The sequence below is a fragment of the Leuresthes tenuis genome, unplaced genomic scaffold, assembly GCF_036924035.1.
Source record: "Leuresthes tenuis unplaced genomic scaffold, fLeuTen1.0.hap1 SCAF_15, whole genome shotgun sequence".
In the NCBI taxonomy this organism is placed as follows: Eukaryota; Metazoa; Chordata; class Actinopteri; order Atheriniformes; family Atherinopsidae; genus Leuresthes; species Leuresthes tenuis.
Window position 1 is genome coordinate 16,417,138 of NW_027325369.1, and position 21,487 is coordinate 16,438,624.

Here is a 21,487-nt window from a genome sequence, read left to right on the forward strand (position 1 = left end):
ATTTGGATGTCTGCCCGTGAAGTACTTTACATTTAATCAATAAAATGTCACTGCTTGACAGCTTTCACCTGTGTGCTCACATGAAAAGTAGTGATGTGTTGTTAAACTCCACACAGAAACTGAGGTTTTCAACAACCAGAAAATAACAAAAATGCAGGTTACAACAACCCTCCTAAACCAAGATCAGTTTCAGTCAAATGAGGACGGATGTTAAAGTGTTCAAACATTAAGCAAACACTAATAATGATGCTTTACGTTGTACACTGTAAGCTTGATAATCAGTCAGTCTTCTAACGTTTGTTGTCAAGTTGAGACATTTCCCACAGCACTTGAAGTGGTCAGGACGGGCGCTTTGGCTGAGGGGGGCGGGGCCATGCAAATGAGAAGCTGTGTGGCTGAATAGATGCTCCTGCTTCTTTGAGCGGCGGGACACTTGCTGTTGAGAGAAGAGCCAAAGAACGAAGAGTAGTAGAGAAAGCTGCTGCGGACAGACAAAACACAACACTTTCACTCGACCTCCAGCACCACAGCATGGCTTCAAAGTGCCCCAAGTGCGAGAAGACGGTGTATTTCGGTAAGTGGTGTCCGGCTCACGGGGGTCCTTGTTGTTGAAATTACTTTTGATTGATGATGGTGATCCCCCTCGTTTGCCAAATAATGATCCCGATGAGGGATCGATGTATTCGCGAGAACTTGTTTTATGTTATTGTGACGCTACTGTTTCGAAATGCCTCGAGTGATGCTTCCAATCGGACAGAAAGTAGTTACGGTCATTCATTCGAGATAAAATACGTTGGAGATAGATCGCGTGGTAGAATTTCCAGACATTTTAAAAGCCTGATTTGTGTGAATGACAATTTGAAATATGAACGAAATGTCAGCTGCATCTGTGGATTTTAAACCATTTTTCAGCACACGGCAATAATATCTAAATGTTTTGTCGGTTGCGTTCTATTGGAAACATATCTTTTGGATATTTGTATGGGTGGGAAAAATGTAAAGCTTTTCCCAGATTTCCCAAAGGAATCTCTCACATAAGTTCAGAGCATTCCTTGACTTAGGCTTTTTATTTTTTTTAGGCCAATAGTTGCAGGCAGGGCAAATGATTAACATGGGCAAACTTTGGGAAACCCAAAAGCTGGAGAGGTAAAGGTTAATAAACAAACAAAAAGTAAACAAAAGAAAGATCCCACAGCAAATATCTCCCTGAGTGTCCGCTGTCCGTGACGTCAGCGAGAGTGTGTGCGACTCTCTGCGTGTTGTTGAATGATTTATCTTATTTTGCTACTAATCTGTGCCATTTTTGTTAAATTTGTTGTGTTTGGCCAACTTCCAAGCTTGGCAGTTGGCTTTGGAGGGTAGCTGATGGAGGCCCTTGCCAACAGTGCAGGAGGACCATATGCGATGATCATCGAGGAGCAGCAACGTCGTGCTGTGTCAGTGGGATGATTTTGAAAAAAAAAAACTGTAAACGCATCTTTCGCGTCCTTGCAAGCAAAGCTGAGAAATCAAAACGCCCACTTGGGCAAAGAGCTTTGACTGGTACTCGGTTACAGCAGGGGAGGTAACACCTCATCTTATCTTCAGCAGATGTAACATATTTACTGGGCTAAGTCAAACGCAGGGGATTAAAGGAGCTCAGATTGTGAACGTAAACAGTGATTTACATCTGCACTTCACAGGCGTCCTGCTTCCCTTTTATTTTCCAGCGCACGCTCTGTGTCTGCAGCTGTGCTGTTGAACCCGGAGAAATCCCGTGTTTGTGTCTTACCGCATCCTGGAATCAAGAGATGCTCCATTCGTCTGCGGTGACCCTTTTTCACACGTCACGGCACACATCAAAGCCGTCATGGGGGTCAAAACCAATTATGTGAGTGGATGGAAGTGTTCTTGCGTAACAGGGGTGGCAACACGCATCACAGCTGCTGCTCATCCTGTGTTTTCCCGGGAGTCACTAGCATGGAGTCATATCTGAGAAAATAAGATTTGTTATCGTCCAAAGCTGCTTTAATTCACCCCTGACGATTAATTTGCTCCGCAGCCTTATTTCGCTGCAGCGAGTGAGTCACAGATCCTTGGTGATGAATGTTATTTTTATATAGTTTGCCAAGATCCAGTCTGGAGTTATTTTGGTTGGGGTGTGCCTTGTTGGGTGGAGAGCGCTGTAGGACTGAGTCGGTGACGAGGATGATGAACGGCTGCTGGAAGCGAGCATGAGAAACTTGGCTGAGGAGTGAGGGGAGGCGGTAATGACAACATTGCAGTCTCGGTCATTTCATGGGAGGCTGTGTGACAAGGAATGGGAGAAGTCTGGGATGGAGGAACGCTCGGCCTGGGTCATCGACGTGATGTCGGATGACTTTCAGATAGTTTTGAGTTGGCTCACACACCTGCTCTCAGCCACTTGGCTCCCCAGAGGTGTGAGAAATCCAGAGCTGAGGTGGATTTCCAGGTCTGCAAGAGTGTTGAAGTCAGGAAGCAGACATGAATGGGGTGCAAAGTGTGTGTGTGTGAGGGGGGGGTCCTCTTCTTCAGATCTGCACTAGGACACGTGTTACTGAAGATTGTTTCCCGTCCTATTTTGTCCTTTTGGCGGCGGTGGTTTGGGGGTGTGACATGTGGAGCGGTGACTGGCCCACCCAGCATTAACCCACGTCACGCTGTAGCACGCGAGGGGTTCTGCATTTGACTCCTTTCTTGTGCGAAAACAAGTGTTCTTTCAAGAAGCCGTGGTGAGCCACGGTCGGGTTGGAAATTATTCTGGGGTTTTTTTCCCCACTTTTTTTCCATTTGCTACTTTATTGGACAGCTGTCTCATAGTGGTGGCTGCTGAACTTAACTGCCACTAAAAGGCCAATGTTTTCTCTGCCCGAGATGCCAGTTTATTTTCAGAAACCCGGGTTAACAAGAAAGAAAAACATCCCATGCGATGGTATTACAAGTACGCGTAAATCTTAAGGATTGCCATTTCTCAAGTGTATGATTAGTTGAATTCAAACTCCCAGTGTCCACATTGTGGCCTTGCATCTGTTAGTTCTTGTGGTGCAGAGACGCTTAAAATGCACAGGAGACTGTCGGCTGACATGTGACCAGGCCCAGTGGAAATTCCTGGCATGTGAGAGAGTCCATACAGAACACAGCTCGGCACAGCTCACTAAATCTGCCAACTCCGAGTCCAAATTCAGCAGTGATCCATCTCCTGTGGACGACAAACAGGGAGCAATGCATCTTTGTGCAGCTAACTGAATAATCGAGGACTTAATGGGAACTAATGGTGCTCTCCTGTGAGTTTCTCCTTTCACTCTTTTATTCACCAACCCCTCTCACTCACTTTGGTGATGCCGCAGGGCCTGAATTCCTTTTCCCCCAGCTTTACTTTTTCCCGGGAGAAATGGGGTGAAATGACTCGCCTTTTCCTCTTAAACCGAGACTCTCAAAGTGCTTCATGCATTCTAATTAGAAGCGACGTCTCTATTCACACGGGCCTCTTGTCTTTTTCGAGAGAGACGGAGTACCTTCGTCCCCTCAGTCTGACGACACTGACCAGTGCTGTTTCCCACACACCTCCTCTTCTGTCTTTTTTGTCCCATAACATCCACACAATGCTCTTTTCTCTCACTCTCCTCTTTTCCGTCATCGTGAGAGCACCCTGCTTTCCACTTGGCTGCCCATTGGGCTGTGAGAATGTGCCTCGTCAGTTATGTAACATCATTTCTTGAGTTGTTGCCTCCTGCTCGATGGCATTGCATAACCTACCAGCTCCTGTGTGTCAGGGTCCTTTTTTTCTCCGGCTTTTTGAGGAACAAATATGATCCCCTAATGGAGATGGCATTAAGCTGAGTGACGACAGCCCCCTCGCACACAGGTGAAACCTTGCAGCAGTGTGACCTGTTGCATAACCACACAGAAGCACAAAGTTGGGAGTTCTTCCAGACTCGCACATTATCCGGTGTTTGCGTTCCGCAGTTCTCTGCTTTAATTTCCCAGGTGCGTATTTATTCAGCTCATGTGGCAGTGCAGAATAAAAAGGAAAGATTCTGCACATAAAGAAGTCCCATTCGAAACGACAGAAACGGGTCTGGTGAATAAATCATGATCAAGCTCTTGTGTGTCAGGTTTACCTGAACAGAAACTATTATTCTGTGTTCTAACTGAGCTCTTCTGCCACTCAGAGCTGTTTACCATGCTTTTATTTGCTTTCAGGTCACACGTTGTATAGATTTTTCTTTTCATATCTAAAAGCACCCAACTCATTCTGTAGATAACAGATGAATGAATGGAGCCACTGTAACTCGTGGCTCTACTGTCCTTTGTCAATTTCACAGCTAGTTCATAAATGTAAGCTTCAACACGACACTGATTTGAGGTGAAAATACACAATATTGATATGTTGCAAAGGAGGATGTAAGCTTTGAGATACAGGGTGAAAAAAAATGTACATGAAGGTGCTGCACAGTGGCGTGGTGGTTAGCGCCGTCACCTCACACCAAAGGTTTGAATCCCAGCTGGGGGCCTTTCTGTGTGGAGTTGCAGGTTCTCCGCGGGCATGTGTAGGTTCAATTCGGTTTTATTTATACAGCGCCAAGTTACAACAAATGTCACCTCAAGGCACTTCCATGATACAGTCCAATTCAAGCCAATTGCTGTTCAATTCATTGCAATCATAATCCAATCAGATCCAATTAATTAAATTCAAATATCAATCCAATTAATTCATGTAGAGCCAATTCAAAAACCATTTCCTAGCTAAGGAAACCAACAGATTGCACCGAAACTTGTCTTCAGTCCAATCTCCCGTCCTGAGCATTCACGAGGCGACTGTGGAGAGGAGCGACTCCCTTTCAAAAGGAAGAAACCTCTGGCAGAACCACACTCAGGAAGGGTGGCCATCCGCCTCGACCAGCTGAGAAGACAGAAAAGAGGGGACAACAATTCAAAGGATACCTGTTGGAACAGGGAAACCACAATAATGCCAAATGTACGGTACATAATATCTTTTGAGAAATTAAATGGGGGGGGGGGGAAGAGAGCAAAGTGAGGAAAGGTGTGACATAAGACTCCCCTAGGAGTCTAGGCCTATAGCAGCTTAATTATGGGACGTTTCAGGATCACCTGAGCCATCCCTAACTATAGGCTTTCTCAAAAAGGAAAGTTTTTCAGCGTAATCTTAAAGTTAAAGAGGGTGTCTGCTTCTCTCCAGCTTCTCTGGCTTCCTTAATGATTCTAAATCGACCCTAGGAGTGAGTGTGGGCATGTGTGGTTGCTTGTCTCTGCGTTGGCCCTGCAGTGGACAGTCGGCCAGTGGCGGCTAAGACAGGCTCCAGTATCTTCTCATTTAAATTGGCATTTGTTGTCAGCTGAGAGGAGTTTAAAAAATATCTGTGTATCACATGTCATTAAATATCAGATATTGTGTTAAGTAGAGTCATCGTGCAAATAATTTATCCTCCTATGTCATGTGTTTTTAGCAGTGCATCATGCAAGGGCCAATGAGCGAGGCTGATTAGTTTTTTTGGTATTCCCCATGAGCGAGGATAGATGCTGGAGCCTTCAGATATGTCAACGAAGGATGTTACTGATCAGATAAAAATATTAATTTAGGGATACACTCCATTGCACATGAGTTTTGGATTCTTCCACTATTTAAGTGATTGATTGGTCTCGATGCAGACGATAAGCCACTACATGTATTTCATGTGATGTGGTCGACTTTTTTTTCACATTGGTAATTCTGATTCATCTCACCGTATCAGCCGTGCTGTCATCTAGACGTGGTCTATTTTATCACCCCACCTTACCAGATTCAGATGATTTCACTTAAGTCGTCACTGCTAAATTGTTATATATCGCTGTCATGTGATGTCTTCCTCTGAGGGGCTCATTATCGAATTATAGCAGGTTCAAAGTGAAGGCAACGTTCTAGTGATAAAGGCATTTCCTCCTCTGAGGATATGGTCTGCTACTTTGTAAGCAAGCCATGCTGACTAGATATTCCTAAAATCACTGTAGGTTGGAGATGTGATGTAGGGTAAGTAGGCTCAGAGGTTCAGAGAGAGCGAATAAGTCCCAAAGATGGAATGTGAAAAGGCTGCTTTGCCTGCGGCTGCTCTGGCAGACAGGATGCGAGTTAACTACAGTCCATATACGTCAGCCACTGGGCTTCATGAGGTCGGCCTCTTTTATTTTCAGGGGGGGTGAAGGGAGAAAGCCTGGAGAGGAAACCCCGCCTTGGCTGAGGCGACAGGCGACCTCCAGAGCTAGGTTTTGCTACGGGGTTGCATCACCCACAGGGAGGGCTTGATCCAAATGCATGTTTCCAAGTGGCTCTGGAGCTTGGGTATCCACCCTGGCACAGTCACTGAGCTGCACAGGGAGCTGCATGTGCTCACTGTCCCTGAACAAATCAATTATGATCGTCAACACCGCCACCAAGGTCAAACTTGCACAGATGTAGCATCATTTTAAACATTATTATGGAGTCAAATTGGTGAAGGATGTCTTGTTCTCAGAGCTTGAAGTGGGCAAGATTAGCAATAGATTAGCCATCTCATTTTTTTGTGACAAACACACAAATCTTTTTTTTTTTTTTAACTCAAGCCTTAGCATTTTAATCCCAGATTCTACCAAATGAATCCACTTGTATGGATTTCAGTCTTTAGTTTGTCGTTTGAACTTTTGATGCAGCAAGACGGCATATTTTATTTCTGTTGAAAACTCCATGAAAGTTTCTTCCTGCGGGGGGGCCGAATACCCCTGTGTTTGAACATGAATGGCCATTGTCTTCACTTAAAGTAAAGGTCACGAGTCCTCAAGAGTGTTTGTACTCCAGAGAGCGGAATAGAAAGAGGATGTAGACAAGGAAACACGGGGTGCTTATTTTTTCCTCTGTTTGCCTGCATTTCTCTTGAGGAGTGTTTTTCCATGCAAAATGCACCTTGCGTTTATTTTTTCGGTCCTGTTTTACCTCCGGTCGCTCAGTCAGGTGTGTTAGCCTTATTAGGGCGTGCAGTAATAACACTGCTGTGACAAAAGCCAGGGAAACTAACACCCACGTGGACTTAGCTGTTACTGATAGAGGAGAGGAACAGAAAGGAGGAGGAAGAGAGTGCTGTGTGTGTTGCTCTCTGAGTGAGTTTTGGACGGATTTATTGCAGAAAAAGCAGAACAGATGGGTCCGTTTTACCAGAGGGTGCAAACGGAGCAGAAGCTCGCCAGCCTTGCAATGAAGACCTTTCCGATGACATTGGTTGCATCATGAACATTATGGGAGCCTTACGCTGGTGATTTGATGTCCGTTTGAAAAAGTTAGCTGTAACTGAGACGAACACATTAAGAGCAATAATAAACTGAGGCATTGGCAGCGTTTTCAGTTGTTGCTTGACTTGTGTTGGACAGATGAGCCACTGAGGCACGCCGAGCCGCAGCCTTGTTGATCTCCCTTCAGTCAAATACATTACATTTCCCCCTTTTGCATCCTGATCGAATTATTGAGTGATAAGAAAAAGAAAAAAAAACCCATATTAGATTTGAAAGCCCAGCCCGACTGACAGACTTTCCTGTCATCATTCATGTTGTAATTTCATCGGTATGAATGTTGTTCAGTTTCCTGTGCCTTGTTTATCTGTCAGATGCAAGACTGAGAGCAAATTTCCTCCTGACTCAGAGTGAATCTCCGTCCATCGCCGGCTCTGGCAGCCGCTCTGTCACTGTTGACAATCAGGGAAGGGTAATTAAGGGGCCCCGCTGTTTTCCCTCAGAGGGCCCCCTCGTTAATGCTTCTTGCAATTACTGTGTATTTGTGGGACATTTGCTGCAGGCCTGCTCCCCAATAAGCCCAGGAGCTCCGTCTGAGCACGCCGCCTCTGTACAGTGGCTGAAAAAACAACATTTGCACCTCTGTCTGTGCAGGTAGAACCGATGCTCTTAGATGTTGAACTGCCCCCTTTATCCTCTCTAGACGTCTTCTGAGCACAATTTCCCAGCACAAAGATGTCAGAATACACCGATAACAAGTCCCAATCAATAATTAGAATATGTTCTAATCATCATTTCGACTTGGAAAATTGCACTTGGATGCCTGCTTGTTTTATTTCATTTAAGTCAACCCCTCTTCAGAGTAATTAATGCCTAAATCGATGAGAGGGAGAATCAGCAGCAGCTTGTCTCAGTGATTTAAACCATATTGACTATGGAGTCAGAGAGCAAGCGCACGCTAAAGAGCTTAGATCAGGAATTTACAAATGAAGTTAAGCAGCTTACAGTGGTGCAGGTATCAAATGGTTATGGTGATGACCTCTGTCCAGCGGTTTCTTTCTTGCTAGGAGCTCAATGATCCTGCAGAGGCTTCCATCCCCTCTCAGTCAGGATTTTCAAATCAATGCTTACTTGTTTTTTTTATTTTATTTATTTATTTCACTTCTCTGAAGACAGCAGTGGCCCATAATTGCATAAATGTGAAAAGTCCCTCAAATCCCAGAGATTTTCTAAACGCCTCTGCAGCCGCCAAAGCTAAATCGCCCGGCGCAGGCCCACATGAAACACTTTCCCACACAGCAAGTACAAATTAAAGCCTGCTTTTACCCAAAATGATGGACTAGGTCAATCTTTTCCATAGGGCTCACAGTCTCTCTGAAATCATCTGTCTAGCTATGCAGGATGTAAAAGCTGGCTTTTTCTAGAAAGGTTTATCAGTGTAGGCTCCTGCACGAGCTGCGGGAGTCGCAGATTTTAGGCACTTCCACATTAGCTGCATCTTTTTAGCCCCAGAGGCTATATCCATTTATTTATGCTTATAAATGCAGTCTATGCAGCCTCAGGACCTGGAAAGTCCACTTCATAGGCTACAGTCAAGCCTAGCAAGTCTGACAAGATTTCCAGGTGGGAGCAGTGAACTTACCATTTGGGAAAAAAGAAAATGGAGCAAACAGATTTTTACAATGCTATATGTAAATGCAAAGGGACTTAGATCACAGGAAAGAATACAGACAGTCAGTGGGGTTACGTGAGTGCTATCGGATCGGATTAATGGCTAAATTAAAATGAAACTGAGTTATTCAGTTCATGGATACACCTTAATCTGACAACAAAAAAAAAACGGATCGGATCGGGTTACTCGCAATCGGATTAAGACCCCGAGAAAACTCTATCCACACGTGCATGTAGACCAATCTGGCAGAGCTCTGCTGGACAACATCTACTGGAGGTTCCCCGGTCCAGGTGTAAGCAGTGGGGTGAACGATCCTTCGCAGTGGCAGGTCTGACATCTTAGAATACTCTGCCGTCTGATTTAGTACCACCACCGACCTACCGCAGTTCAAAGCCAAATTAAAAACATTTTATTTAAACTGGCTTTTCACTGAAGCTGTGGCTCACCTTTTTGTTGTTGTCTTGTGTTACATGTAATCTACTTTTAATCTATTTCTGGAATTGTGAAGCACTTTGGTCTGGTTGTTGGAAGGTGCTATATGAATAAATGTTGATTGATTGATAGACGGCAGAAGCACGTTGTGGTCTGGATCGAGCGTTCTGCGCATGCTCAAGATTTTTTCCCGGGATTCTCACCCGGAAGTCGAAGGAGACGATATTACTGTTGTTATCGCCGCCGTCGGAAAGAAATAAACAACGCGATGGAGAATGCGCCGCTTTGCATCGCGTTTGTGCCATAAGCATGCTCATCACAAGTTAAATGTAGAGGGTTGTAGCTTCATCTTGCTCTTCGTTCGCCATCTTTCTCGAATGCCTTAGTTTTGTTGTTGTTGGTGAAGGCATCAACCGGAAGTGGCTCTGTTAGCGATAGTTGAAATGATTACAGCGCCACCTATCGTACCGGGGTGTGACATGCTTTGTGCCAGTGATTCGATTCATTCACCACCATGTAACAAAGGATAATTACCCTTGCTCAGATAAGGAGCATAACCCAACTATAGCTATAATCGAGTTCATCTCATCATGCAGACCCACTGTTTACATCAACTCACTTCGGAAGCAGGAAAGACAGATCGGCTGCCAGGATTTCGCAAGTCCCCATCCGCGTTGACAATGTAAATGTGAGTTTCCACCGAGCCTTGCACGTGAACAGGAGCTCATTAGTTTCCACAAGGGGCTGCGTTTACCCTCACATTGTTGTCGTAACGAGGCAGAGGGGGATGTGGTAGCATTTCATTTGCATCATTTGTGCCCACACGTTCACTATTTCGGGATGCAGAAACTGTCTGTTGGCCCCTTGACGCAGTCGTTACGTAATTCTTTTCAGTTTTTTTTTTTATTTTTGGTCGGGTGAAAGACTAAGTGAAAATGTCAAATTTTCTGGCTTTCTCTCTCAGTGGTCGGGGCTATGTAAAAGATAATAAAGATAGAGCTTGGCTCAGGCCGGGGGGTATAAACATCTGGGCCAGATGCAGATCCCCTCTACCTCCCCCACTCTGTAACTCCCACAACAAATAACACAGACAGAGACCTCTCTTTACAATAGCTGTCCTTTAAAAGTGGGAGCTCTTCAACAGTAGGCAGTCAATTACAGGGAGTGAGGACAAACAGCCGTCCCTCTGACGTCTGTTTCCATTCATACTCTGACTTTATAAATCTGGCTGGAGGTGTGTATACGTCCATGAATCAGTCAGTTAAACACACTGGCAGTGTTCCTGTACTCTATATTGCTGGACTGTGGCGCGATTCTTTACCGCTGAGTTGCCATGTTCAGAGACTAAATTAAAAAAGAATGCTTCGGCAATGAAAGCATTTGAGCTCAAGTGTAACCGATTTTTAAGAGTTAAAGCATTTAAAATGCCAGTAGAAGGTGGAGGAAGCTGAGGTGGCAGAGACAGTTGAGGTTGTGGTGTAAACACAGGCAGCAGCAACACAAAATAGCAATTTTTACACGTGAGAAAGGTTTCAATCAAACTGTTATGGTGTCTTGAGGTTTGACAGTCATTACCTGATGTAGAGGCAAACCTACTGATTTAGAGGGGCTCTGTCCATATCAGCATTCTTCTGTGCTTGGGGGGGGTTTATAAGAGCCTACCCCCCCCACCCATCCTGAGCTGTTCTCTAGGGCCTTGTTGTTGTCCATTTCGCCTCAGCGTTTGTAACCGACGAGAAGAGCTGACCGTGAAACTGGAGAGCGAGCAGCAGACCTCAGCAGGGAGTTGTCACAGCTCCCAAAGCAACCCAGAGGGGAATTTTCCACTCGATACCCCTGACACCATTTCTGCCATTCACATCGGAATCAAATCAAATCAAATTTAACATGATTACCCAAAGAGGAAAGATGATTTAATCAGATGTGCAAAAGATATGACATTTTTGAAAAAGTCCCGAGAGACACATCATACATGAAAGCAGCGCTTTGTTGTTTCTGAGTGATGCGTGCTTACTGCTAACCCCTTTAATTACCAATTTTTGTTAAACGAGGAAGTGTGATATGATCCTATTTGGATTCGTTAAGCATTTGTGATTCAATGCTGGTCGTTCAAAACGCACGTTTGGCAAAATATACCGCGATGGCTGCTTTTTTTTGTGTGTGAAACGGGAAGATTTTGCCGTACTTTTACAGGTCGTCGCACGTGTGGGAACGCCATTAAAGAGAGGAACACCAGGAGGATGTGATCGTCTTTGTGTCTGCATGCCTGTTGTATGCGTGCGCACATGTTGTTGTGTTTTTTTTCGACCGAGGGTGTTTAGGAAACAGACTCTCGTATCCGGCTATTTTTGCCCTGCCTTGATAAGAGAAGGTGTTTCCTCTGCTGCCAGCACGACTCCTTGGGGCCCATTGTGTGGAAGCAGTGGTGATTTATTATTGGTTCGTGTATAATTAGGGTTCCTTGCCTGTCTGGAGGGGCGGTCAGTTTGTGCTCTGGGAGAAGAGGGGGACGGAAATGGGGTTGAGGGGCCGTCTGCAGCAGGATGGGTATACTGTAAACTGGGGGATGGGTGTGTGTTTGTGTGTGTGTTTGAAGGGGTTACACAAAGGATCTGGGTTAGATGTTGACACCCCCTGCTGTTCCAGCTGGACTGGGACAAACGCCACTGTCCGTCTGATCTCACCGTGACCTCATCGCAGCATCCTGCTCAGCACGCAGGCATTCCTAGAGTCCCCGCCTCCCCCCAGAAAACAATCACTCAGTTGGCATGCTGGCAGAATTTCCATCTAGGCCACAGACAATACAGCACAAGCTAATCATTATTGTGGAGAGTGAAGCAATGAGAGCCGTCACTCCTCTCTGCAGCGAGTGATTGAACGGCACATTATGACAGATGCACACGCAACCGATTTGAGGAAAATAAAGGCAGTTGTTCACTGTAATCTGTATAAACGATGCTTTATGTGAGCGCTTGCATTGACCCACCCCCCACCCCCATTCTTCTTTTTCCCTGTGTCTTTTGTCTTTCATGTGCAGCTGAAAAGGTGTCATCGCTGGGGAAGGACTGGCACAAGCTGTGTCTCAAATGTGACCGCTGCAACAAGCTTCTGAATGCCGGGGGCCACGCTGAGGTCAGTGAGGCTTCGTACCAGAGACGGCACAGTTTAAAAAAAAAAAGCATGGGATACCCCTTCTTCTTTTTTTTATTATTCTCTCTCTCTTTATGAATAACAAATCTGTGAGTTATGGTGACCTGATGGATTTGCAAGATGCATTTGGAAACTTTTACACCACCGCTGTACAAAAATCTGTTTATTTTTCAGAGTTTGAAAAAAAAAAAAAAGAATCTCATCCGCTTTTGCAAAATAATTCTTTCTTTGCGGTCTTTGCAACGCTCGAGAGGCTCACATTGAACACAGGACATTGACAGCAATTTCCATGACAGGATTAGAGATTTTGCTTGCACGGGTCAAAGGTCAACAACCTCTAGTGCTGTAGAATCTCTGCAGCTCATTGACTGTTATTGTAAAAACCAACCACAGGAAGCCATTGCTGTTTGAGTTGTCATTTGACTTATTGGCAAAATTTCCCAATTGACCCATGCGTCGACCTTTTGAACCTTGACTGTTTACATTTGAGGGAAACCTTTTTAAAGGAAAAAATTAATAAATAAATCAGAGGCGGTCTCTAAGCTCTGAACATGAATTTCGTGACATGCTGTATTCAAACGCATGCTTCTTTTTATTTCATTTCACAGTCCTTGTACAGGATATTAATGAGTGTGTGCCCCTTTCCCTGCCTTGTTTTTTTGTATTTTGTTGCATCTGTTAATATGTTGTGGCCTCATGGGAGTTCACCCCCTTAGCCCTACAGGATGAGTTGCTTTCAGATCCTTCCTCTCCATCTTACATAATCAGCCTGCAGTATGGCGTCTCGCTACAGATTCCCCTGACTGTGCACTGCTCACTATCCGGCACCCACACCCTGGGGATCCTCTTTATCTTGTCCTTTTTGATTTTTGTCTTTCATGACCCGGCCAACAATTCCATTTCGACCTCTTTGGGTGAATATCACACACTCTGAGTCTCCCGCTCTTTTCTCTGACCAAAGAGGATGTGATCTCAACCTCTTTGTTCTCCAAAGCGATTTCCCTGCATACCACATGGGATGGTGGTCCGCTGTTTGATCTCTGCATGATTACAGTAATGTAGTCATACAATCTCTGAGGCCAGCGCTCACTCGCATCACCATCTTGTCTCCATGGACGCCAGGCTTCATTCTCATACCACAAGCCTGACCTTAGTAGAAAATAAAACAGCAGTTTGATCATCGTGATGGAAATTGAATAAGGCTGAGATGTATTTATATGAAAGATTTGAAAGGATTTGGGTTTTTTTTGTTGGATTGTCTGGAACGCTGTTTGTTGTCGTGTCAGGCACGGTATGCAGAAGGTTACGAACCTCAGGTCAACACTGGATGCTTCATTTAAAGGACGAGGTCCAGTGTGCTCTGGTGTCTGGGGGGGGGGGGGGGGGGGGCAGGGAGGCTGGTGGCAGAGAGCCAGACCCGAGGAGACAAGGTGTAAAGTCTCTGCCGTTTGCCATAAAAGATCATTTCTCTCTCAACTCTGAAAAATCCCTCAAGTCACATCACAACACACTGGTGAAACATTTTTAAGATCTCTAAATCCTTACAGTGAAGAGTCTCGTAGAACTGCTCGTGAGAGCCTTTCAAACACTGAGTTGAATGCATTTTCCTTAACCTCTGTGCTCGCTCCACGCAAAGTTTCATGAAAGTTGGCGTCGTATTTTGACTACTACCAGACAAACAAAGGGCGATTATCTGAGAGCTCGTGCAAGCCGCCGCAGCATCGCACTCAGTGGGAACTTACTGCTGAAACAAAGAAAATACACTGCCTTACCAAAAGATAATTCAAAAGAAAGAATAACTGATGCAGAGAGGAGCTTCTTATCCCTTATACAACCATGTCGGAAGACACATCACGTGGTCGCGGAAATTGACATCTTTTGGATATTGCTGACACTGCTAAAACTGGGTGAAAAAGAAAAATGGAGAAAAATCATCAGTGGATCTCACAGCAGTGTTAAATGGGGACCGAGCGCCTGCACACACAATGAGAACAGAGCTCAAGGTATTGAGACTAAACAGCCGTGCCGTCTCAGCAAAGCGCTCATCAGTGAGGCTAATGTAATGAAAAGTCTTCCATTCACGAGGGAACATAAAGATTGGACTCTGGAGCAATGGAAAAAGGTAATGTAGTCTGATGAGTCCAGATTTACCCTGCTCCAGAGTGGCTGGTGCGTCAGTACAAGAAGAGTGGTGGGAGAAGTGTGTTATCCGTCAAGCCTGATGTACAAAACCTGTGGAGGCAGCATGATCTAGGGTTGTTTCAATTATGCATGTCTAGGTTCAGCAACACTGTGTGTCCAAAATAATGAGGCCAGCTGAAAATGAGGCATACCGATTTATCAGGTTTTTTGGGGTTTTTTTTCTCCATCATTTAGGTTTTTGGTTGTTTTTCTTCTTTTTTTTTCCTGATGGCACAGACATCCTCCAAGAGGACCAGGCCAGTATTTATCAGGCTCAAACTGTGACAGAGTGGTCTAAGAAACAAAAGACATTATTTGCACATATATCTGCCTCAGAGTCCAGACCCCTAAATCCCTTGAGAATCTGTGCTGGAGAAGACTTCACACAGCGGTCCGGCTCTAACTCATCAAGACAAGATCTTGGAGAAAGATTAATGCAGCTCTGATGTAAACAGATGCTGTGATGGTGCATAATCTTATCCAAACTATGTAGCTATGAATGCATGCTGTAATCCAAGCTAAAGGTTGTCCTGTTGAAAAAATAAAAAATAATCATTTCTGGCAGCACATAATGATCATAAATGGGAAGAATAACCATGGGCTTAAAATGTGCACGTCACCCTGTGGCCTGTGATCTTTGATGTATAAATGCATGAATAAATGGAGGAAAAAAATCCCCGTTATTACACAAAGACCCAAAACAGAGTGTATGTGTAAACTTTATGGAGATTGGGAGAATTTTATTTCTGTCTTGTGAAATGCTCCATATTTCTCTGTCTGGTTTCTAAAAGTGCTTTAAATTAGACAATAGGATTAGGCTGTTTTCATAACAGGAGATGAAGGGTCACAAGTAAACATAGCTGTTTTCAGGGTTCAGAAACCAAAAAACGGAAGCAGATCCCTGAAGCAACTGCAACATTCGCATCGCTGTACAAAGTGAGAATAGCTGATCCTGAAAACTGGAGACAGGTGACGCATCCTCAAATTAAAATGAGACTAACATAGAGCTAAAACAGCCAAGGCTTCAGAGTTTATCCGTTTTTTTTTTTTTATTCTGGTGTCTTTACACACAGCACATGTGGTCCAGCAGAGCAGAGAGCGGTGGTTGAGTAGCAGGGCACAGAGTTTAAGAGAGAAAATACAGACGAGAAGATGGAGAAGATGTGGGAGGTTAACTGCTGGGAAGAGAGTGGGCTGGGCTGCAATGGATAATCCATTTTTAGGGTCCTTTTACATCTTGACAATTCACATCCGTGCAGAGATATTGTACAGGAAATAAAGCCCCGTGTGTCCCATCCTGAGAAAGTCATCAGTGGTTGATGACAAGCTGGCGTCCGATGGCCAAACCCACACAGATCTCCTAAATATCAAACAAAACGGGTTAAAAAAATTAAAATTTAAAATGTGCATGGCTGCTTTAACAGTATCTGATCCTTTCACAGTTGATGAATTATTAAATGTTTGGTTTTTTTTCCCTGCTTCCACACCATCTTCTGAAGAGAAGGAGCTCAAGTGGCTGAAGCAGGAATGAACTGAGGGCCTAGTTTAATGGCAGTTTTTCCTGGGACCTTACCCTCTTCATTTGTTTGATTCCTCTTATCTACAGGCATCAGTATCTGGACCAGTGACCAGCCTGGCTCCCAGCCCTGATCCCCCTGCAGATCACATGCTCCTCCAACGGCCGCCGTGCTCCCAATGTGCACCAGGCACAGGAAATCTGTCTCTCAGACTTTTTGGTTTTTCCATTCAGATGGAAAAATAGGCGGTCGCACATGTGCAGACCCACCGTTCTCATTGAAGTGTGGTGTGAACAGGAAGCCTGTTCCTTGGAAACAGCCAGAGTCATTACGTTGTGTTAAAGCAGCCTGTGACAATGATGTCATCAGTAGGCAGCAGTAAGATGGCAGGGGAAAAACTCCACCTCTACTTCCCAGAAAAAGATACCAAGATATGACGCCATAAAACCCTGCAAATATTATGACTTCTCAGAAACATCTTGCCCAGTTTTCCCATCTGTGACACATGGGTGTCTTTGGCCTTGAACGGCCGTTGAATCAGTTTGCTTCATCTGTATGTCATGGTGTTTTTCTGTGTCTCCCTCAGCACGATGGAAGGCCATACTGCCACAAACCGTGCTATGCTGCCCTCTTTGGGCCAAAAGGTGAAGTGCACGCTATTTTACACCTTTTACATTGCTAAAACATGAAATGATGATTTAACTTGATTTAAAAATACTTGATTGTTTTTACTATTAAGACCTTAAATTGCTTATTCATCGATAGACAGATCGATATCTTTTTCCATACTTTATTCCTGCAAATGCATGCCGCTATTAATTAATTTCTTTTTACATTTATTTACAGAGTTTTTTTTGTCTGTTAGTTGGCTTTATGCATGTATGTTTTTTTTAAAGTCTTCGAAGAAAATGAATAAGACAGTAATTTGAATATTTTAATGTCGTATATCAACTGAATATTTCCTCTGCTCTGTTTGTGGTTGCTAATCTCTGCCACACGTCCCCACTTCAACATTCGTAGGTGTGAACATTGGCGGAGCAGGTTCATATGTGTATGATGCTCCAGCCAACAACAACGCATCTCCCACCAGTGTGGACTCAGCAGCTAAAGCTGAAGAGAAGCGTGTGTACGCATCGAAGGTGCCATCGAAAGGTAAATAAGAGACTATATTCATAAGTAATGGCGCTGTCAGTTTGTGTTTGAATGTGAAAGCTTTTTTTTTTTCCACCCCTTTGAAGATTTGGGAGAAGAAAGTGTTGGTCAGAATGAAAGCTGCTGACAACTCGGTGATGAGAAAACTGGGTCACAAAGTCTTCTGGGATTTGATGGGGATTTTCTAAGAGGTTTCAGGCAGGATGTGTCTCCTGTTGTCAGCAGCAACAAAATCATTTCAGATGGTGTTTATTCGTACTGTTCCCCTTTCAGTTGGTGTCCGTTTCCCACCTGCAAGACTGCAAGGACATTGGATTTTGTTACCATTCTGGATGTTAAATTTTCAGTGGGTGGGCTCTAAGGTTAGAACATCCAAATCTAAAAGGATGGTGTAATCCAGTAAGGTAATAAATCCCATTTATTCAGTATCCACGTCACCGTTCCAAATGGATGGTTCCAGTGTCTGGAAAACTTGATCTTTTTACTCCACCTGGTCTCAGCAGGAAGGAGCAAAAGAGGTGTTTTAACCACCTGACCTGGAAAGATCAGGCTCTCTGCGTCATCATTTTCCTTTGAAACATAGAAGGGAGGGGGGGGGATAAATGAAGTGCTGTGCTCAATTTAGTTTTTATACCCTTAGATTATTAGCCCTCTGGATTTTACACTTAACTGGAAAGACTAGCGGGCATTCATAAAACCTTTTTTGTTTATTTGCAGTACCCTGTGGGTTGCCTCTGTTATAATGTGTGTGTAATGTGTCGGCAGCTGGCGGCATCACCACTTTCTCCGGGGAGGCCAACCTGTGTCCCAGATGCAGCAAGAAGGTGTATTTTGGTAAGTAGCTCCACACTTCAGGAATGGTGGATGAGAAAAAGTGTGAACGGTGTGAACATGCTAAGTGGTTACTCTACACGTGTGTCTAGGTGTGAGTGTGTGTATATGTGTTTAATATTTTTTTTTTTATGACAGCTGAGAAGGTGACATCACTGGGCAAGGACTGGCATCGACCCTGTCTGCGCTGTGAGCGTTGCAGCAAGACTCTGGCTCCTGGCAGCCACGCAGAGGTGTGAACACATCACGTTCAGATTTACATGGTCTGTGTAGGCTAACAAAGGGGGAGCAGGACAATGAACGCTGTCGGAAGAGATGGAATCTCGGCAAAGAGTCGACTTAGGATATAGAATATAAGATACTGAAAATGGTATTTAATAAGAAATGATCCATGTTGATGTGTGCGTATACAGGGAAGATTCCTTTTTAAAAGTTAATGTTCAGTTTCATAACGGCATTATTTTATGGAAGCAGTGCTGTTAAAGTAGTTAGTCTGTAGGTTGAGGCCTGATAACCTAGTAAAAAGTCTGTTAGTTTATGAGGCCGTGACCCTATATTGTCAGATGATTGCAAGGATAAAGAAAAGGAGAAAATAATGTCCATAAATCTGTAAATTAAATTAGAAATACTGAATAAAGTGCAAAATGTACAGGCCCACAAAAACCGGAAGACAAACTGACAAATATTTGATTGATAAACAAAGGATGGAACCTTTCTATGGTTGTGCTTTTCTGTTCCATAGCTTTGGTTAGCTTATCATAGCAGCTAATCTGCACACGCATCTGCACATGTTGCAGAGTGCTCAGTCACGATTTTTGGGACTAGCTGGAGTTCCAGATAAGAGAGAAGTACTCCACAAGGTGAGGGAATGAGTTGAGAGGCATCTGAATGACATCGGAGACTGCTTCAGCAGCAACCTGCCCCCAGTGTGCATGTTGGGAAACAGAATACATGAATACAGAATACCTGTACTTGCTTACAGGGCCTTCAGTAGCACAGCGGTTCATGTGTGTATCTTTAACATCTATAACATCTTTAATCGTGTCACATGTCTTGAAAAGTCTCAGAAAGCAGTGACTGTAGAACCTACTTTAGATCAAACTAAATGGGAAAGTATTAAAAAGTCCACATTTAATTTTACTACACAGACATTTACTTGCCTGCTTTAGGTGGTTATGTCTGGAGAATATACCCTTCCGGGTAGAAAACTGTCGGTCTTAAAAGTCTCTTTCTCCGTGTTTGACTGCATTCATGTCTGTCACCTTCACTGCAACGTTGGTGATTGTTGTATTTTCTAATTCCAGCATGACGGCCAGCCCTACTGCCACAAACCATGCTATGCTGTTCTCTTCGGGCCCAAAGGTAACCGCTAGGGGGTGCTGTCAACCCACCAGTTATAAGCTACACGTGAAAGATACTGAATGTCACACAAGTGTTTCTCAAGACTCATTTCATCATAACTTTATTAAAAGTCACTCACTGCAGCTTCTTCAGCCTGAAGCTAATCACGCAGGAAATATTTCTCAACCTTTCCTGCTCAAGCTGCACCTTGTCTTATCCTCGCTGTTAACCCCTGACACCCTCTGCTGTCCCTGTGGTTTTTCCAGGCGTCAACACTGGTGGCGTGGGCAGCTACATCTATGAAAAGGAGCCCAGTGCAGTGACCCAGCCTTGAACCTTTGTCCCCTCAGCCTCACCCCCTTTCTCTTCACAACACTGATGATCAACCACAGTATTATTTGTAGCCTTTTTTTTTTTTTTTTTTCTCCTCCCCACCTGTGCGTTCAAACCTGAGTCAACCAGCCTTTCTTGTCCTGTCCTCTGCCCTGGATCAGATTTAGCAGCACGAGGAATTAATTGCTAATTACAAATTGCTGCCTAGACATGTGTTCTGTGCATTTCCCCACATTAGTGCTATTCCTTGTTGCACCACCGACCGCATTTTTGCCGCGTTTACACAGTAAATGTATGTGAACACATTCGTAGAAAAATAGGAAGGTTGTAAATTTCAAATCTTTCACCTGCAAAAGTGCGCTCACACATGCCCGTAGAAAGAAGAAGGAAAAAAAACAACTGCAAATGATTTTCAGGTGTGGAAAGGCGCACTGTGGGTAGAGAGAGGTGCGGTTTGTTCAGCGCGTGGTGATGACAGTCCGAGGAGGCTGCTGCACGCACAGGTGGTGCTGGGGAGCACATTGCCAATAATTCTGTATTTTACAAAATGCCATATTTGTAGTTTGGCTGTCTGAATTCATTCCTTACATGAGGAGGGGGGAGGGGTCCAAACATTGTGAAAAGGTGGGAAAATACATGGCTGAGGTGACTGTTACACGACTGTCAACCCATCACGAGACATTCGTTTAATTGTGCTATCGAGAAAGGAAAACCACACAAAGTGCTAATAATTGACAAACATCCGCTCCCCTTTGTTACATCGAATAGAGTTTTTTAAAAGTCTTTCCTGAAAGGCAGAATATGGGTGTAGTTTTGGGAAGGTTGGGCTGTGGGCAAACATGTATTTATTGCTTTAACTCAAGACCTTTTAAGTTTCATCAGCCGTTGTACTACCAGCCTTTATTTGGCAGATTATGAGGGTTAAACAGGAGCAGTGTCAGCTGTATAAATCTCTTTGATCAAGATTTTTATTATTTTCAAATAAGTCACCCTGCTGTTATTTTCCAAGAGATGATGTGCTATTTGAAGTATTATATTGTAATTTTTCCCCCTTAGCAAATATAGTAGTTTAGCTTGTAGAACTAAAGACAAGTCATTCTGTAAGAATGTGCATTTTAGTATTATTGTACGACTGTTACTGTGTTTTATTTAGGGCTGAGTAAATACTGCGGGGCTAGTCATTGGTCAAGTTAAACTGCTGAATTCCGGCCCTGCTGCATTTGTCTTTTTTGATTTCTTGAGTAAATATTTCAGAAATTCTTCATCTGTGTTACAATAGCTGTTTGACAGATTCTGAACTCCCTTTTTCTGTTCACGAACTGCAATAAACGAACGCTACACATGTGCTGCGAGTTTGTCTGATTTGTTCCCATGAGAAGCGGACAAAACGGAGTTGGATCGACCCGTTTTCAGGGATAATGCAAAAGCAGGGGGACCGTGTCATTCTTGTTCTTAGCAAAAGTCAAAACACACAAATAAAGCATGACTGTATTCTTCTCATATTTAGCCCAAAATGCTGACAATGACCTCCGTATGTGAGGCCGTGCTGCAGGCTTTTGCATATCACTTTTTGTTATTAGTCACAGATACTTGTCAGTAGTTGGCAAACAAAGTATAATAACTG

At 44.0% G+C, this 21,487-nt stretch overlaps 1 protein-coding gene across 1 annotated transcript; it reads left to right on the forward strand.

Moving 5' to 3' along the window:
- The first annotated feature begins 400 nt into the window (after window positions 1-400).
- On the forward strand, window positions 401-21,208 carry crip2 (cysteine-rich protein 2). Its single transcript, XM_072364701.1, has 8 exons — window positions 401-574; window positions 12,396-12,490; window positions 16,793-16,850; window positions 17,227-17,358; window positions 18,124-18,192; window positions 18,328-18,422; window positions 19,494-19,551; window positions 19,797-21,208. The coding sequence occupies exons 1-8, from the start codon at window positions 532-534 to the stop codon at window positions 19,862-19,864; spliced, it is 618 nt and encodes a 205-aa protein (XP_072220802.1). The 5' UTR covers window positions 401-531; the 3' UTR covers window positions 19,865-21,208.
- Window positions 21,209-21,487: the final 279 nt, after the last annotated feature.